This window comes from Bos javanicus, chromosome 16 (genome assembly GCF_032452875.1).
Source record: "Bos javanicus breed banteng chromosome 16, ARS-OSU_banteng_1.0, whole genome shotgun sequence".
Classification (NCBI taxonomy): domain Eukaryota; kingdom Metazoa; phylum Chordata; class Mammalia; order Artiodactyla; family Bovidae; genus Bos; species Bos javanicus.
The window spans coordinates 67,954,612-67,971,368 of NC_083883.1; the positions used below are offsets into that span (position 1 = coordinate 67,954,612).

General features: G+C 37.8%; 1 protein-coding gene across 3 annotated transcripts in view; it reads left to right on the forward strand.

The window, feature by feature from the left end:
* HMCN1 (hemicentin 1) overlaps positions 1–15,525 on the forward strand; it is a 539,309-nt gene extending 523,784 nt beyond the window's left edge. For all 3 annotated transcript variants that reach the window (XM_061383493.1, XM_061383492.1, XM_061383494.1), the window contains 2 exons: positions 12,470–12,596; positions 14,104–15,525. In XM_061383493.1, the coding sequence (XP_061239477.1) occupies positions 12,470–12,596; positions 14,104–14,470 (494 nt within the window). In that variant the 3' untranslated portion in view covers positions 14,471–15,525. The remainder of the gene's footprint in view (positions 1–12,469; positions 12,597–14,103) is intronic.
* The last annotated feature ends 1,232 nt before the right edge of the window (positions 15,526–16,757 follow it).

Sequence of the window (16,757 nt, forward strand, 5' to 3'; positions counted from 1 at the left end):
CTGGAAGCAAGAACAGGATGGACAGTAGCTTCACCTGGGTTACTATGAGCCTCCCCACTCTTACTTACCCCATTCACCCAATATACTCCCTCAGAGCCCCCACTGATCATGTGAATGCAATAATAAACTCTGCTCCAGTCATCCTTCACCAAACATTTATGAAAAGCTTGCCCTAGGAAGAACATTTTACTAAGTTTTGAAATACTGGAATAACGTATCTACATTATAGTTTTCCATTTTTCTGAAACAACTGTTAGCTCATTTTAATCAGCAGTATAGCTTTGTCAAGAACAATGATTCGGACCCATTCTAGAGATGATAAAACCAATTCTCAGAGTGATTATGTGAGTCTCAGTGTCCTATAACCATCAAGAACAAGGGCAGGACTGGATCACAGATTTCATGATGTTTAGAATGGTCCTTGGTTTCTCCTGTGATGCTGTGAACACCAGTGATTGTAGTGTGGCAGCAGAGAGATGTAAGAGTGCTTACATTGTCCATAGCTTACAACTTTCTCCAGCTCTTCACCCCACGAATCCTTCTGAAGGGAGGCAGTGTACAACACTACCATTACTCTCTCTACAGGTGCACCAGGTACCAAGGAAGGAAGGGGATAGATACTGAAGCATTTGGAATAACCTAGTGGACTGCAAACTCCTTAGCCAGATTTTTAAGGGTTATATTATGTCATATTCTCATTAGAGGATTTTTTCTCCTTTAAATTATGCCAGTATGTTTTTTTAGTTGCCCTTTTCACTCATTCAGTTCAAAACATTTTTCCACTTTCACTTGTGCTCCAGAGAGTGGAAAATAATGTGCACAAATCAGAAACAGGCATCATCTAAAATGTCTGCAATTTAAGCAAGTTACATATTTTTGTGATTTTATAAAAGGACATGAGAGAAAACAATTACAACCTTTAAAGAAGTCTCCACTCTAAAGAATAACTTGGAGTCTTTTATGGCTTTAGAAAGTGTCTGAGGCATTTATGAGGAACAAAAGACTACGTTTCATTCCCAGATGAATTTTTGAAGCTTTATACATTAGTGTTAGAGATATCAATAATAAAAGGGATATTAAAGTGAACTTGACATTGAACATTGACAGAAACTAGTCAAAAGTAGAAGTCATCAGATTGCAAAATGAAAACCAAAACCAGAGAGGAGAAACTGAAAATTTTGTATGCTAATGTTAAACCCCACTAGTCTAATGCCAATCCCAGAGAAGAGCAATGCCAAAAATGTTCAAACTACTGCACAATTGCACTCATTTCACATGCTAGCAAGGTAATGCTAAAAATCCTTCAAGCTAGGTAAGGCTTCAATAGTACATGAACTGAGAACTTCCAGATATACAAACTGGATTTAGAAAAGGCAGAGAAACCAGAGATCAAACTGCCAATATCTGTTGGATCATAGAAAAAGCAAGAGAATTCCAGGAAAAAAAATCTACTTCTGTTTCACTGACTTTGCTAAAGCCTTTGACTGTGTGGATCTTGGCAAACTATGGAAAATTCTTAAAGAGGTGGGAATACCAGACCACCTTACCTGCCTCCTGAGAAACCTGTATGCAGGTCAAGAAGCAACAGTTAGAACTGGACATGGAACAATGGACTGGTTACAAATTGGGAAAGGATTATGTCAAGGCTGAATATTATCACACTGCTTATTACTTATATGCAGAGTACATCATGTGAAATGCCAGTCTGGGTGAATCACAGGCTAGAATCAAGATTGTCAGGAGAAATATCAGTAAGCTTAGATAAGCAGATGATGCCACCCTTATGGCAGAAAGTGAAGAGGAGCTAAAGAGAGCCTCTTGATGAAGATGAAAAAGGGGAGTGAAAGTGGGCTTAACACTCAAACAATCAAAATCTTTTTTTTTTAATTAATTTATTTTATTTGGAGGCTAATTACAATATTGTATTGGTTCTGCCACACATCAACATGAATCTGCCACGGGCATACACGTGTTCCCCATCCTAAACGCCCCTCCCACCTCCGTCCCCGTACCATCCCTCCGGGTCATCCCAGTGCACCAGCCCCAAGCATCCTGTATCAATCAAAATCTTAAGATCATGGCATCCGGTCCCATCACTTCATGGCAAATAGATGGGGAAGCAAAGGAAACAGTGATAGATTTTATTTTCTCAGGCTGCAAAATCACTGTGGACAATGACTGCAGCCATGAAATTAAAAGACACTTGCTCCTTGGAAAAAAAGCTATGACAACCTAGAAAGAGTGTTAAAAATCAGATATCACTTTGTTAACAAAGGCCCACATAGTCAAAGCTATGGTTTTTCCAGTAGTCATGTAGGGATGTGAGAGATGGACCATAAGAAGGCTAAGTGCTGAAGAATTGATGCTTTTGAACTGTGGTGTTGGAGAAGACTCTTGAGAGTCCCGTAGACTTCAAGGAGATCCAACCAGTCAATCCTACAGGAAATCAGTCCTGAATATTCTTTGGAAGAACTGAGCCAACTCACTGGAAAAGACCCTGATGCTGGGAAAGACTGAAGGCAGGAGGAGAAGGCAACAACAGAGGATGAGATGGTTGGATGGCATCACGAACTCAATGAACATAAATTTGAGCAAGCTTCAGGATATGGTGGAGGACAGGGAAATCATGGGGTTGCAAAGAGTGGAACACAACTGAGTGACTGAACAACAATCTAATTCTAAAAGTGTAAAAATACTCTATGTTGGCATTACCTTCAAAATGAATTATCTATCCAAGTTTTTAAGAAGCAATTCATATCTACTGAGAATCTGAATTACTTTATATTCTCTATAAGTCAAATGTTTATTCTGAATTACTTTTTTTAATGTAGCCAGAAGCATTTGGTTAAATGCATTCATATATTCTAAAGCTGTTCCTGTGAAAGTTTTTCAACTGATCTTGGTATAATTTTCTTGTAGCAATAATATTTGTTATGAAAAGCCTATACTTTAATTTTTGATCACAATAATTTTTAAATAATATTTTGTAATTTTATATATTATATACAATTATTTAAATTAATCTTATGATATGTTATATAATTATATAATATCTTACAAAAACCAGATATTACCACACTGTCAGGTAACAAAAGATAGCCTGATTGCTCCACCTTTTCTGGCTACTTTTTTTTATGACTAGTGACTAAAATGAGTGAACAAAGTGAGCAGATTGAATGCCTTAAAGATACTTACTCCGGAAGAGACAGTGATAGAAGACAAAGAAGGGTTACCTTCTTAGAAGCTCAAATACTTTTTGAAAGCTCTTCTATGGGAAGTGTATATTATGGAGCTAGGGACAAACACTTTGTATATTAGATTCTGACATTCGATATATTCATATTCAGCCAATGGAAATATGTGATGAGGTAGCTGTTCTTCCTGTGTATAAATGTGTATCTAGATTCTGGCCTCCAAGCCACCATTGTCATAGGCCCTAACAGTCCACTGGCCCCGTGTTTCTGTATGAGTTCACTATAAAAATTAAAGCTAAAATGAAATTTGGAATATGGATGGGAGGGGAATGGGATTTTTTTATGATAGCAAAGATAAATTTCTTTCACATTTTCCTAAAGGGCTTTTCACTTCATTCTGAGACAATTTCATTTTGTCAAGGAGATGGAACACTTCCAACAGATAAAAATCATAATTGGAAGTTGGTTTGCAGAGTCAAAAGGCAAGATTTAAGATTTAACTGAAATAAAACATGATTCTGTTTCATTCCTGGAGGAAAACTAATTCTATTGTAAAAGGAGTAATAGAAAGCACATTATGTCATTATCAAGTCCCAGCGCTACCCACCAGAGGGCAGACACCAGAAGCAAAAAAACTACAATCCAGCAGCCTACAGAACCAAGTCCAGAAATGCAGATCAGAACCTGCCCTAGAACCACCTGGTCCCTGGCCCTTTGGTGACAAAAGGGGAGTGTACTGCTGGGACACAGAGGACATCCCCCACGGAGGCCACTTCTCCAAGGTCAAGAAACATAACTAACCTTCCACATACATAAAAACAGAAATCTATACAAAGACTTCCCTGGTGGTACTGTGGATAGGAATCCACCTACCAAGGCAGGGAACACGGGTTTGGTCCCTGGTCCAGAAAGATTCTGCACGCCATGGAGCAGCTAAGCCCATGTGCCACAACTACGGAAGCCTGCAGATTCTAGGGCCCACGAGCCGCAACTGCTGAACTCACGTGCTGCAGCTCCTGAAGCCTATGTGCCTAGAGCCTGTGCTCTGCAATAAGAGAAGCCACCACGACGAGAAGCCCTATGCACCAAGCTAGAGAGTGGCCCCCACTCTCTGCAACTTGAGAAAGCCTGCACACACCAATGAAGACCCAGGGCAACCAAAGATATTTTTAAAAATAAAAAAGAAAGAAAAATCCCGGTGAAAGGAGATAACAGAGGATTATGTTCTAGACAAAGAACAAGATAAACCCCCAGAACAACTAAGTGACATGGAGATAGGCAATCTACCTGAGAAAGAGCTCAGAGTAATGATTGTAAAGATGATCCAAAAATTCAGGTAAAGAATGGATGCACGGTGCAAAAACCTGTAAGAAATTTTTAGCAAAGAGTTAGAAAATACAAAGAACAGCCAAAAAGTTGAAGAATACAATAACTGAAGTGAAAACACCCTAGAAGGAATCAATAGCTGAATAAATGAGGCAGAAGGGATAGGTGAGCTGGAAGACAGAATGGTGGAAGTCAGTACTGCATAACAGAATAAAGAAAAAAATGAGAAGAAATGAGGGCAGTTTGAGAGACCTCTGAGACAATGTCAAATGCACCAACATTTGCATTATAGAGGTCCCAGAAGGAGAAAAGGGAGAAAAAGGGCCTGAGACAATATTTGAAGAGATAATAACTGAAAACTTTCCTAATGTGCAAAAGGAGACAGTAACCCAAGCCCAGTAAGTGCAAAAACTACCATTGAGGATCAACTCAAGGAGGCATGCCCACACACATTGTAATCAAGCTGACAGAAAATATGAAAAGCAACAAATAACATATAAGGGACCCCCATAAGGCTATTGTCTGATTTTTCAGCTGAAACTCTGGCTAGAGGAGAGTAGCACATTATATTTGAAGTGATGAAAGTGAAAAACCTACATGCAAGATTACTTTACCCAGCAAGACTCATTCACGTTTTGACAGAGAAATCTAAAGCTTTACGGACAAGCAAAAGCCAAAGGAACTCATTACCACTAAACCAGCTTTACAAAAAAATGCTAAAGGAACTGCTCTAGACAGAAAAGAAAAGTCTACAACTAGAAACAAGCAAATTAGGAAATGGGAAAGCTCATTGGTAAAGGCAAACCTACCCAAAAGGTAGGAAATCATCCACATTCAAATATGATATTGAAACCAGTAATCATGAGAGGAAGAGAGTAAAACTTCAGGATGCTTGAAGTGCATTTGAAATTAAGAAATCAGCAACTTAAAACAATTGTATGTATACCTAGACTGCTGTATCAAAACTTCAAGGCAACTGCAAATCAACTCTGTAATAAGTATATACAAAAAAGAAAAAGAAATCCAAACACTGAACATAGCCATCAAATCACAAGAGAACAAAAGAGGGGAAAAAATGACCTTCAAAGGCAAACCCAAAAGAATTAACAAAATGGCAATAAGAACATACATAGATAACCATCTTAAATGTAAATGGATTAAATGCTTGAGCCAAAAGACACAGATACAAATGAATGAACGGGTGCAAAAACAAGACCCATATATATGCTGCTGAAAAGAGACCCATTTCAGATCTAGAAGCCATGAAGACAAAGTAAGGGAATGGTTTAAGAGATTCCATGTATATAGAAATCAAAAGAAAGCTGGAGTCGCAACAGTTGTATCAGACAAAATAGACTTTAAAATAAACACTTTACAAGAAACAAAGAACTATACTACGTAATGATCAAGGAATCAATCCAAGAAGAAGAGAGAGCAATTGTAAATATACATGCACCCATAGGATACACAATTGGACACATAGGAACACAATGCAAGAAATCATCCACATTCAAATATGATATTGAAACCAGTAATCATGAGAGGAAGAGAGTAAAACTTCAGGATGCTTGAAGTGCATTTGAAATTAAGAAATCAGCAACTTAAAACAATTGTGTGTATACCTAGACTGCTATATCAAAATCTCATATTCAAGGCCGTTAATAGACATAAAAGGAGAAATTATCAGTGACACAATACTAGGGGAGGACTTTTAACACACCCCAGTTACCTCAATGGACAGATGATCCAGGCAGAAAATCAATAAGAAAACATAGGCCCTAAAAGACACATTCGTCCAGATGAACTTAATTGGTATATATAGAGCCTTCCATACAAAAGCAGCAGGATACAGATTCTTTGCAAGTGCACATGGGACATTCTCCAGGATTGACATGCGGTACTTATACAAGTACAGTCAAAGTATGTCCTTGGCCACAAAGCAAGCCTCAATAAATTGAAGAAAACTGAAATCTTATCAAGCATCTTTTCTGACCACAGCACTATGAAATTAGACATCAACTACAAGAAAAAACTGCAAAAAACAGAAATACATGGAGGCTTAACATTGTGCTACTAAGTAACAAATGGATCACTGAAGAAATCAAAGAGGAAATCGAAAAAATACCTAGAGATAAATGAAAACAGAAACATGATGATCCAAAACATGGAACACAGCAAAGGCAGTTCTAAGAAAACAGTTAACAGCTATACAAGCTTACGTCAGGAAACAAGAAAAATCTGAAACTTTACACCTAAAGCAACTAGAGAAAGAACAAAACAAAACCCAAAGTTAATTAAAAGGAAAGAAAGCATAAAGATCAGATCAGAAATAAATGAATTACAGAGGAAGAAAACAATAGTAAAGATCAGTGAAACTAAAAGGTGGTTCTTCAGAAAAGAATATATGTATGTATGTGTATAACTGAATCACTTTGCTATACACCTTAACTAAAAGAACACTGCAAGTCAACTATACAGTAAAATTTTTAAAAATAAAAATGTCAAAATATTAAAAGCAATAAATAAAAATAAAAGCTGATTCTTTGTAAAGATAAACAAAATTGATAAACCTTTAGCCAGACTCATCCAGAAAAACATGGAGAGAGGCCAAATCAATAAAATCATAAATGAGAAAGAAGTTACAGTCAACACCACAGAAATAAAAAGGCCCATACTATAAGCAACTATTTGTCAATAAAATCGACAACCTACAAGAAATATGCAAATTCTTAGAAAGGTACAATCTCCCAAGAGTGAAAAATGAAGAAAAAGAGAACATGAACAGACCAATTTTAAATACTAAAATTGAATCTGTGATTTTAAAAACTCCCCCAAAAGATACCATATCAGATGACTTAACAGGCAAATTCTATAAAGCTTTAATAGAATAGTTAACACCTAAATCTTCTGAAACTATTCCAGAAACTTGCAGAGGAAGGAATACGTTCAAACTCATTCAATGAGGCCACTGTCACTCCAAAACCAAAGATACCACAAAAAAGAAAAAATACATACAAATGTCACTGATTAATATAGATGCAAAAATATTAAACAAATTACTAGCAAACTGAATCCAACATTACATTAAAAGGATCATACACTATGATTAAAATTCCAGGGATGCAAGATTTTTCAGTATTTACAAATCAGTGTGATACACCACAGTGACAAATTGAATTAAAAACTATATGATCATCACAATAGATGCAGAAACAGCTTTTGATAAAATTCAGTTCAGGTCAGTTCACTCAGTCATGTCCGACTCTTTGCGACTCCATGAACTGCAGCACGGCAGGCCTCCCTGTCCATCACCAACTCCCGGAGTCTACCCAGACTCATGTCCATTGAGTCACTGATGCCATCTAACCATCTCATCCTCTGTTGTCCCCTTCTCCTCCTGCCTTCAGTCTTTCCCAACATCAGGGTCTTTTCAAATGAGTCAGCTCTTCGCATAAGGTGGCCAAAATATTGGAGTTTCAGCTTCAGCATCAGTCCTTCCAATGAATATTCAGGACTGATTTCCTTCAGGATGGACTGGTTGGATCTCCTTGCAGTCCAAGGGACTCTCAAGAGTCTTCTCCAACACCACAGCTCAAAAGCATCAATTCTTCGGTGCTCAGCTTTCTTCACAGTCCAACTCTTGTATCAATACATGACCACTGAAAAACCATAGCCTTGACTAGATGGACCTTTGTTGGCAAAGTAATGTCTCTGCTCTTGAATATGCTGTCTAGGTTGGTCATAACTTTCCTTCCAAGGAGTAAGCGTCTTTTAATTTCATGGCTGCAATCACCATCTGCAGTGATTTTGGAACCCAAAAAAATAAAGTCAGCCACTGTTTCCCCATCTATTTCCCATGAAGTGATGGGACCGGATGCCATGATCTTAGTTTTCTGAATGTTGAGCTTTAAGCCAACTTTTTCACTCTCCGCTTTCACTTTCATCAAGAGGCTCTTTAGTTTCTCTTCACTTTCTGCCATAAGGGTGGTGTCATCTGCATATCTGAGGTTATTGATATTTCTCCTGGCAATCTTGATTCCAGCCTGTGCTTCCTCCAGCCCAGCGTTTCTCATGATGTACTCTGCACATAAGTTAAATAAGCAGGGTGACAACATATAGCCTTTGACATTCTCCTTTTCCTATTTGCAACCAGTCTGTTGTTCCATTTCCAGATCTACCTGTTGCTTCCTGACCTGCATACAAGTTTCTCAAGAGGCAGGTCAGGTGGTCTGGTATTACCATCTCTTTCAGAATTTTCCACAGTTTATTGTGATAAAACTCAATACCCATTTATGATATAAAGTTCTCCATAAAGTGGACATAGGGGGAACTTACCTCAAAATCATAAAGCCATATATGACAAGCCCTATTCACAGCTAACATCCTACTCAATGGTGAAAAGTTGAAAGTATTTCCTCTAAGTTCAGATACAAGGCCAAGGATGAAGGATATCCACTTGGCACTTTTATTCAACAGAATTATGGAAGTCCTAGACATGTTAGAGAAGAAAGAGAAATGAAAGGAATCCAAATTGGAAAAGGACTAATAAAACTATCACTGTTTGCTGATAACATAATACTATACCTGCTGCTGCTGCTGCTAAGTCACTTCAGTCGTGTCCGACTCTGTGTGACCCCATAGACGGAAGCCGACCAGGCTCCCCCGTCCCTGGGATTCTCCAGGCAAGAACACTGGAGTGGGTTGCTATTTCCTTCTCCAGTGCATGGAAGTGAAAAGTGAAAGTGAAGTCGTTCAGTCATGTCCGACTCTTCGCGACCCCGTGGACTGCAGCCTACCAGGCTCCTCCGCCCATGGGATTTTCCAGGCAAGAGTACTGGAGTGGGTTGCCATTGCCTTCTCCGAATACTATACCTAGAAAATCCTAAAAACGCTACCATAAGATTACTAGAGTTCAATAATTTCAGTACAATTGCTGGACATAGTTAATACACTGAAATACTTTCTTTTTCTATACACTAACAGTTACCATTGCATCAAAAGAATAAAATACCTTGGAATAAACCTACCTAAGGAGGCAAAAGACCTGTATTCTAAAGACTATGAGATGCTGATGAAAGAAATCAAAGATAATACAAACAGAAGGAAAGATATACAATATTCTTGGATTATAACAATCAATATTGTCAAAATGAGCATACTGTCCAAGACAATCTACATGTTCAATGCAATTGCTGTTGAATTACCAATGGCATTTTTCACAGAATAAGAAATTTTAAAATTTGTATGGAAGCACAAAAGACCTCAAATAGCCAAAGAAATCTTGAGAAAGTGAAACAGAGCTGGAGGAAACAGGCTCCCTGACTTCAGACTATACTCAAAGCTATAGTCATCAAAATAATGTGGTACTGGCACAAAAACAGAAATATTGATCAATGGAACAGGAGAGAAAGCTCAGAAACAAACCAACACACCTATGGTCAGTTAATCTACAACAAAGGAGGCAAAAGCGTACGATAGCAAAAATACAGTTTCTTCAATAAGTGGTGCTGGGAAAACTGAACAAACACGTGTAAAAGAGTGAAATTAGAACATTCTCTAACACCATAAAAATAAACTCAAAATGGATTATAACTTAAATGTAAAACCAGATATCGTAAAACTTTTTGGGGAAAGCATAGGCAGGATACATAAATAGCAGCAATATCTTTTTGGATCCATCTCCTGAGTAATGAAAATAAAAATTTAAATTAAAAAGAAAAATTTTTTAAATGAGATCTAAATAAACTTAAAAACTTTTGCACAGCAAAGGAAACCATAAACAAAACGTAAAAGACCATCTACAGAATGGAAGACAATATTTTCAAATGATGTGACTGACAGTGGATTAATCTCCAAAATATATAAACAGCTCGTTTTCCTAAAAATGGGCAGAAGATCTAAATAAACATTTCTGCAAAGAAGATATACAGGTGGCCAACAGGCACATGAAAAGATGCTCAGTATCATTAATTAGAAAAATGCAAATCAAAACTACAATGAGTTATCATTTCACACCACCCAGAATGGCCATTATCCAAGAGTCTACAAATAATAAATGCTGGGGAGGGTGTGGAGAAGCAGCAGCCGTCCTGCACTGTTGGTGGGAATGTAAACTGTTACAGCCACTATGGAGAACAACATGGAGGCTCCTTGAAAAGCTAAAAGTAGAGCTATCCTGCTTTTTTAGCTCCTGCAGCTTTATTTCTGGGCATATATCTAGAGAAAACCATAATTTGAAAATACACATTCACCCCAATGTTCATAGCAGTACTGTTTACAACAGCCAAGACATGGAAGCAACCTAAATGTCTATTGACAGATGAATGGATAAAGATGTGGCATACATATACAATGAAATATTAGTCATAAAAAGAATAAAAAAGGATAAAATAATGTCATTCGCAGCAACATGGATGGATCTAGAGATTACCATGCTAACAGAAGTCAGAGAAAGATGAAGTAACATGTGATATCACTTATATGTGGAATCTAAAAAAGATACAAATGAACTTTCATACAAAACAGAAATAGACCCACAGACATAGAAAAGCAACTTATGATTAGCAGAGGGAAAAGGGAGTTGGAGGGAGGGATAAACTGAGAAATTAGGACTGACATATACATACTACTATATATAAAATTGATAACCAACAAGGATCTACTATATAGCATAGGGAACTATACATAATATTTTGTAATAAACTAAAAAAAAATAATCTGAAAAAGTATATATGTATATATGTATAATTGAATCACTTTGCTGTACATTGGATTAACAGCATTATAAATCAACTATACTTCAATAAGAAAAAGGTTTTTTAATTTGAACGGAAATTAATTCCCTGAAATAGTTGCCTGCTGTCATAACTGCTGGGAGTTTTCATGTACTACCAGGGGAATACAGATACCACAGTTTGAAACTATTGCTATAAAATATGATTCTTAACTTTGGGGCCTCAACATCCCTTAAATTATGTTGAACTCTATAGGCCCTCTTATCCAGAAAAGTCAGTCAATCTGAGTCTTGCTTCATCTCTCTCGCTAACTCGCACACACATACCTACATACTCAATGTACAGAAATGGTTTCATTTGCGGATCCCCTAATGCTTAAATATGGACCTCAAGTTTAAAATCATGGCTTAGAAACACTCATTTTCAGGGAACTGAAAAAAACGTTTCTTTTGGCTTTATCTTGATGCTTTTTAATTTTAATGATTTAAATGTGTTTTTTTTTTTTAACAACTTTGTGTAGAAAACAAAGAGCATTGCATTTGCATGTTTCCCCAATATCCTAGGGAGAGTACCCTACCTATAACAACTGAGGATGGATTCTACATAGTTCAGATTCAATCAAACTTGAATTATGGTTCTTGGGTCATCTATTTGATCCTGTTTTTTCCCTTTATTCTGTAAGTCTCCACAAGTCTTCCTTGAATGTATAACTTCTTTAAATTTCTACTACCCATCCTCCCACCCAGTAATTTGACCCTACAAAATATTAGGGAAAGATCAAGGATCATTCATGTTATAAAGAGATTTTTCACTCCAAGAAAGGTTCACATGTGTCTTTTAAATTTTTAGCTTGTTTTTAGTGAATTTAAAGAATTATTGGCTTTACAAAACTCAAATGCATTCTATTTCCCAAGTATAAAAAAAATTTTTTTTCTTTGTAGCTTCCCTTCTACTTTCATAGCCCTTATTTTTCAATGTCTTTTCACGTGATTTTTAAAAAACTTAACCTCAGAACAATCAGTCTGGAAACAGCACACCAAAAATCAAAATCCCCACTTGGTGGGTGAAAAAGCTTAGGTGCAGCTATGAACCAAGTTCATTCTTGGGGAGGAGAAAGCTAACCCTCAGTATTCCAGGCAAATATCCACAATGCCTGCCCTGATGGCCTCTTCTGACCTTATTTGCTGATGCTATCTGTTTCTTGTGCTGTTGTAGATATTGATGAGTGTCTGGAACAGAATGTGCGCTGTGGGCCGAATCGCATGTGCTTCAACATGAGAGGAAGCTACCGTTGCATTGAGACACCCTGTCCACCTGACTACCAACGGGATCCTGTGTCAGGGTATGTCTTGCTTTCTCTTCCCAGGCATGCTTTTGAAAATCCTCCTGCCTCTCTCTCCTTGACCAACAAGCCCTGTCTGCAGTCATGTTTCTCACTCACAGGAAGTCAGTAATCCCTCAGGGGCTAGGGGTTTACTGTGTGTTCCTTCTTCAGAGAGTGGGCAAACAAACGAATTCATCCTGCAGCAGCGATTGCCAGCTTTGAGCTGCCAGGGTTTCCTGGAACAAGTCTGCTCAGTGTGTAATGCACCAGGCAACATCTAGAATCCCTCCTCAGCAGGGAGCATTTTATAGGGTGATAGAGCCGACCTATCTTTGAAATTGTCTTTTCTCTTGGTGTTGCCTCAGGGTTTTCAGGGCTCTCTGCTTTTAGAGCACTGGCTCTAAAAGGTACCACGGCTGTTACAGTGATGAGTCATCATGACTCCATGGGAGTGTGGAGGAGACCAAGGATGAGTCAGTAGTCTGTCTGTTCATTCACATCTCATCTTGTTTACATATTCTGCTGTCTGAAACACGGTCTTTTCTGGTTTTGAATAAACTGCTTTGTTCTCTCCCTCCCCTTACAGAAACATTGCACTCCGTTTAGGTACCAAGTTGGTGGGGTGCTTGGAAAATGAGATAATGGCCATCGTGAATAGGCTCCACTAATAAGGAGGTAGTTCTGAAACCGAACTCTGGTTGGATCTCACTTTGTTTTCCTCTCAGTGGTGACTCCCATGTTACTGTAACATGGTCAAGTGTGCGCTGCCCAGGATTCATCCAAAAGCTATTTGTAATCTGTCTGAGGGGAATAGGGAAGGGGAAGATAAAAATTACAGACTTATCAGACTTTTAAAAATACTATGAGAATCTGTATCTTCAGAACATGGTCCTTTGTGCATTTTTTTGTTTTACTCTTTATTACCAGTGATTTGGGGCACACAAGTTCAAAGTCATGACGACTCAAACAACTGCTGTGGGCTCTGGAAAAAGAAAATATACTATTTTTAATCTAAAATGATGTGGAAAGCAAATACCGAAAAGAAAGTTGTTTTTTTTGGAGTTGTAATTGACCTTTTATTTATTTTTAGAAAAATAAACCAATATCAATATATTCTATTTCTGCTTTCAAATAGTCTTAGGGTAGATGTTAAAATTTTAAAGTCATTTGTAGTCCTCTCTTTAAGAAGTCCTTGTTTCCAATATATATGCAGATGTTTCTCTTTCCAAAACTGGCTTTTCACGTTAAAGATGTTCTGTGGTACTTTTTTCTGTGGTTCAAAAGCTTCTGATTTTAATGGAGCTGAGAGAAATATATGACTCTAGACCAGCACACTCTCATCAGCATCTGGCATCTGGTTTCAGTTAATAACCCAGACCATGGGGTGAACCTTAGTATTTTGCAGTCAGACTGTCTCCTGCCTTAATGCCCCCAAATTGTCATGGATCGTGATCACCTGCATCACGCCTTCTCCTGCTTCCAAGCCATGATAACTTTATATATTTCATGTGATTATCGTCCTTAGGTTCTGTCTCAAGAACTGTCCACCCAATGATTTGGAATGTGCCTTGAGTCCATATGCCTTGGAATACAAACTCGTCTCCCTCCCGTTTGGAATAGCTGCCAATCAAGATTTGATCCGGCTGGTTGCATACACTCAAGATGGAGTGATGCATCCCAGGACAACTTTCCTCATGATCGATGAGGAACAGACTGTTCCCTTTGCCTTAAGGGATGAAAACCTGAAAGGAGTGGTGTACACAATACGACCACTACAGGAACCAGAGACCTACCGCATGCGGGTTCGAGCCTTATCCTACGGTGCCAATGGGACCGTTGAGTATCAGACCACATTCATAGTTTATATAGCTGTGTCTGCCTATCCGTACTAAGCAGCTCTCCCAAGCGTAAATCCACATAAGTAAGCCACATTTACCATGGGAATTAAGTTCCCTGAACAGTTGCAATCTTTGCAACTTGAAAATGGTGCTGTGCTCTGTTTTGTGTGCCTTCCTTGGTACTGTTGAGGTATTTTCATGATCCCACCATGGTCATATCTTTTGGTAAGATCTAGAAAAGTCTTGTAGTATTTTCTTTATTTATTACACTGGAGCAGTTCCTTTGCAAGGATTATTCTGAACATTTAACAGGACCCATCAGCAATGTTTTATAGTAACATAGTAGCTAAGATAATTTTGTAAAAAAGAAAAAAAATTCAAAGCCAAGCGAATTTCAGCATTTAACCATTTTGAGAATAATAAAGCTAGGTGCTGTGTGTTTTGATCAAAGCTTACTAAGTAACTTATGAAGATACTTTTTTAAGTATTAATACTTTATATTAATAATAGGACTTACATACTTATTTTCACTTTAAAAAGGAAAGATATACCATGCATTATAGAAGTATAGTACAGCTTCTAGAAAGCTTTTTAATACCAAATGATGTTTACCTTGATTGAGCATCCAAAATAAGAATATTATTTTCAGTAACTTTGTGGAACCAGCTGAACCAGTTATAATAATAGAAAAAAATATATTTGTCCTCAGTGATTATGGCATGGGTCTTTGCTCTAACATTTTTGACATGGCTTTCCATTCAGTTAGCACCATAAATTTTACATTTTAGCATTCTTTAAATTTTCCTGTCAATTGGAAACAATTTTTTGAAACACCAATGGGACAGTTTTTTTTTTCCTGAAAACCTTGTATGTTCAAATTAGCATAATGTTAAACGTCAATACACTGTACATGGTGGTAACAGACTCTGGAAGCAATTGCCGAGATGTATTGAATTTTTATGAAGTGTACATATATTACCTTAGTGTGTATTTTCTTTATAATATCTTGATGGACTCTTTTATAAAATTATTTTATAAAAAAAAAAATTGTTCCAGTAAAACCTGCCTAAATAAAATTTTCACATCCTTTTTCTTAACTTTTTTAAAAACCTAAATTTGATTTCTTGAACTCATAACAAGCATTAAAATTTATAGACATACATACACGTATGTGTCATACATATCATGATTTAATCATCACAACTCTTGAAGTAGTATTACTCACATTTTGTACATCCACATCCTGGGATTCAGATAACCTATGTAACTTCCTTAAGATAACACAGCTAATCAATGGCGAAAACGGCACACCTACATCTCATAGTCCGTTCAGTTCAGTCGCTCAGTCGTGTCCAACTCTTTGCGACTCCATGAACCGCAGCACGCCAGGCCTCCCTGTCCATCACCAACTCCCGGAGTCCACCCAAACCCATGTCCATCGAGTCAATGATGCCATCCAACCATCTCATCCTCTGTTGTCCCCTTCTCCTCTTGCCCTCAATCTTTCCCAGCATCAGGGGCTTCTCAAATGAGTCAGCTGTTCGCATCAGGTGGCCAAAGTACTGGAGTTTCAGCTTCAACATCAGTCCTTCCAATGAACACCCAGGACTGATTTCCTTCAGGATGGACTGGTTGGATCTCCTTGCAGTCCAAGGGACTCTCAAGAGTCTTCTCCAACACCACAGTTCAAAAGCATCAATTCTTCAGCACTCAGCTTTCTTTATAGTCCAACTCTCACATCCATACATGACCACTGGAAAAACCACAGCCTTGACTAGACAGACCTTTGTTGGCAAAGTAATGTCTCTGCTTTTGAATATGCTATCTAGGTTGGTCATAACTTTCCTTCCAAGGAGTACGCGTCTTTTAATTTCATGGCTGCAATCACCATCTACAGTGATTTTGGAGCGCAGAAAAATAAAGTCAGCCACCGTTTCCACTGTTTGCCCATCTATTTGCCATGAGTGATGGGACTGGATGCCATGGTTTTAGTTTTCTGAATGTTGAGCTTTAAGCCAACTTTTTCACTCTCCACTTTCACTTTCATCAAGAGGCTCTTTAGTTCTTCTTCACTTTCTGCCATCTCATAGCTCCAAGTTAAATGATGTCCCCATTTCATGACAGTTTTCTTAAAGTTATATTGCATCAAGTGATTGCATCTACCTATGATAGGTAATAAACTAGCAAAGGCCTAATCACAGCCTGTGATTGAAGAATTTTTACCTAGATCACATTATTCAAAGAAACCTAGAAAAATCATCTAGTCCACAGCCAGGCAGTCAGATAGGTAGTTATCTAAATCAGTGTTTGCCAAAGAAAATTCTACAGAACAATAGTCCAG